Source organism: Antrostomus carolinensis, unplaced genomic scaffold (genome assembly GCF_000700745.2).
Source record: "Antrostomus carolinensis isolate BGI_N321 unplaced genomic scaffold, ASM70074v2 scaffold19252, whole genome shotgun sequence".
NCBI lineage: Eukaryota > Metazoa > Chordata > Aves > Caprimulgiformes > Caprimulgidae > Antrostomus > Antrostomus carolinensis.
The window spans coordinates 15,796-17,744 of NW_010299223.1; the positions used below are offsets into that span (position 1 = coordinate 15,796).

The window sequence follows — 1,949 nt, forward strand, 5'->3', positions numbered from 1 at the left end:
AGACGTGCCTCTGCCGTGGTCACAGGGTGCTCTGAGCAGCGTCCTTCATGCAGCAGCCTGCACTGTGGCAGTGGTGCCATGCTCCTGCCCATCCTTCCCAAATTCCTGACACATATTTGGGCAAGCCTAGGAGAAATCCTGCATCCTCAGCTTTGCTTTCTCTGAGCTTGGGGCTGCTGGGTGCGAGGTGACTGGCAGAGTGCTCAGGATCCATCCTTGCCATGCAGGGATTGTCATGTTTGCCGTGGGTGTTGGCAAGGCTGTGGAAGAGGAGCTGAGAGCCATCGCCTCCGAGCCGGTGGAACAGCACTACTCCTACTCGGCAGACTTCACCACCATGACCCACCTTGTGGAGAACTTCAAGCTGAACATCTGCCCAGGTGGGTGCCCCCAGCCCTGACCATGCCAGGGGCTCAGGCCCGAGCTGGAGGGAGCAGTTCTCTTCCCTCAGAGGTGGTCTGTGTGTCTGTCACCCTGTGTCTCGTGCCCCAGGGCCGAGCCGGGCTAGTGTGAGCCTTGGGTGTCTCTGGATCTCATCAAGCTGGTGTGGGTATAGGGGTGGGTCTCGGGGAGGCATTGGGAAGAGGAGGAGGTGGAGCTGAGGGGTTTAATTTAAAAGGAGTGGTGTATGAGCATCCACACCAGTGCAGAGTCTGGGGTCTCACCTGCCTTGAGGGGTGCTGCCCCAGCTCCCATGGGGGCCCATCTCCTCATCCAGACCTCCACTTCTGTTGGTGCCGGGCGGAGGAGGACCACGCTGGGTTACTGTGGGGCTCTCCCTGCCCTGGGACATGCTGGGGCTCCCCAGTGCTCCTGGGACCTCGGGGGCTCTCATTGGGCTGCAGACATGGGGTCAGCATCCCCCTCCTGCCACCCCAGCTCGGAGGCAAACCAGAGCTCCACGCTGGCTGTTCTCGGCACACTGTGACCACACACGCAGCAGCTCCATGGGATCCGGGGGGGATGCCTGGCAGTGGGCTCGCTGGGCTTGCAGGGTTGCAGCCTGGCAAAAACGAGTGAGGCTGGAAAAACAGGAGAGCTCCAAGGCTCAGGTCCAGCCCTGGCTGGTGGCTGTAGAGACAAGGAACTTGTGCTGTGTGGCAGCAGGGCAGAGCCGGGTACCACGGGGCTGTAGCTCTGACTGCACCCAAACCCCTGCAATCACAGAGGAAGGCAAAGGGGAGACGGAGATCCGCAGCCCGTGCGAGTGTGAGGCGCTGGTGCAGTTCCAGACCAACACCGTGGCCATCCTGCAGAGCCTGACAGAGAAAAATATCCTTTGGGGTGATGCAGGGCAGGCTGGGGACAGCCAGCACCCAGGGAAGGGAGGGAGGGAAGGATAAATGGGAATGGGAAAAATTTTGGGCTCCTTCAAGGGGAAAAAGCCCTTTGCCCACCAGACCATCCAGCTCAGGCGCTGGTGCAGTTCCAGACCAACACCGTGGCCATCCTGCAGAGCCTGACAGAGAAAAATATCCTTTGGGGTGATGCAGGGCAGGCTGGGGACAGCCAGCACCCAGGGAAGGGAGGGAGGGAAGGATAAATGGGAATGGGAAAAATTTTGGGCTCCTTCAAGGGGAAAAAGCCCTTTGCCCACCAGACCATCCAGCTCACACTCTTTAGGAAAAGCAGGTTGCCAACAAGAAGTGATCCTTGCAGAGGGTTGCAGCGCTCGAATGGGGCACGGGGATGTACAGTAGCTACGTGGCATTGTTATTGCTAGGTTATTGCAAAGCATCAGTGTTTGTTGTGTTGCAAAATCCCCAGCGGAACTCGGGAGTGTACTTAAAGAAACAAAAACCCTAAAAAAAAATAACCAAAAAAAAAAAGAACTTGAAGAAAAACCCCTGCTGCAAAGCCAAGGGGTTCAGCCGTCACTGTTGCCTTGTTCCTCTGAACTGGCAGGTCTGGGATGAGGTGGGATAAAAGATGAGGTGGGATGTCTGCAT

The 1,949-nt window shown here is 57.7% G+C and overlaps 1 protein-coding gene across 1 annotated transcript in view; it reads left to right on the top strand.

The window, feature by feature from the left end:
- The window catches only part of MATN4 (matrilin 4), a gene marked incomplete at its 3' end in the record, with an annotated part of 6,782 nt that extends 5,498 nt beyond the window's left edge, over window positions 1–1,284 (top strand). The window contains 2 exon segments of the mRNA XM_010162722.2: window positions 228–380; window positions 1,168–1,284. Of these exon segments, the coding sequence (XP_010161024.2) occupies window positions 228–380; window positions 1,168–1,284 (270 nt within the window).
- Between the last annotated feature and the right edge of the window lie 665 nt (window positions 1,285–1,949).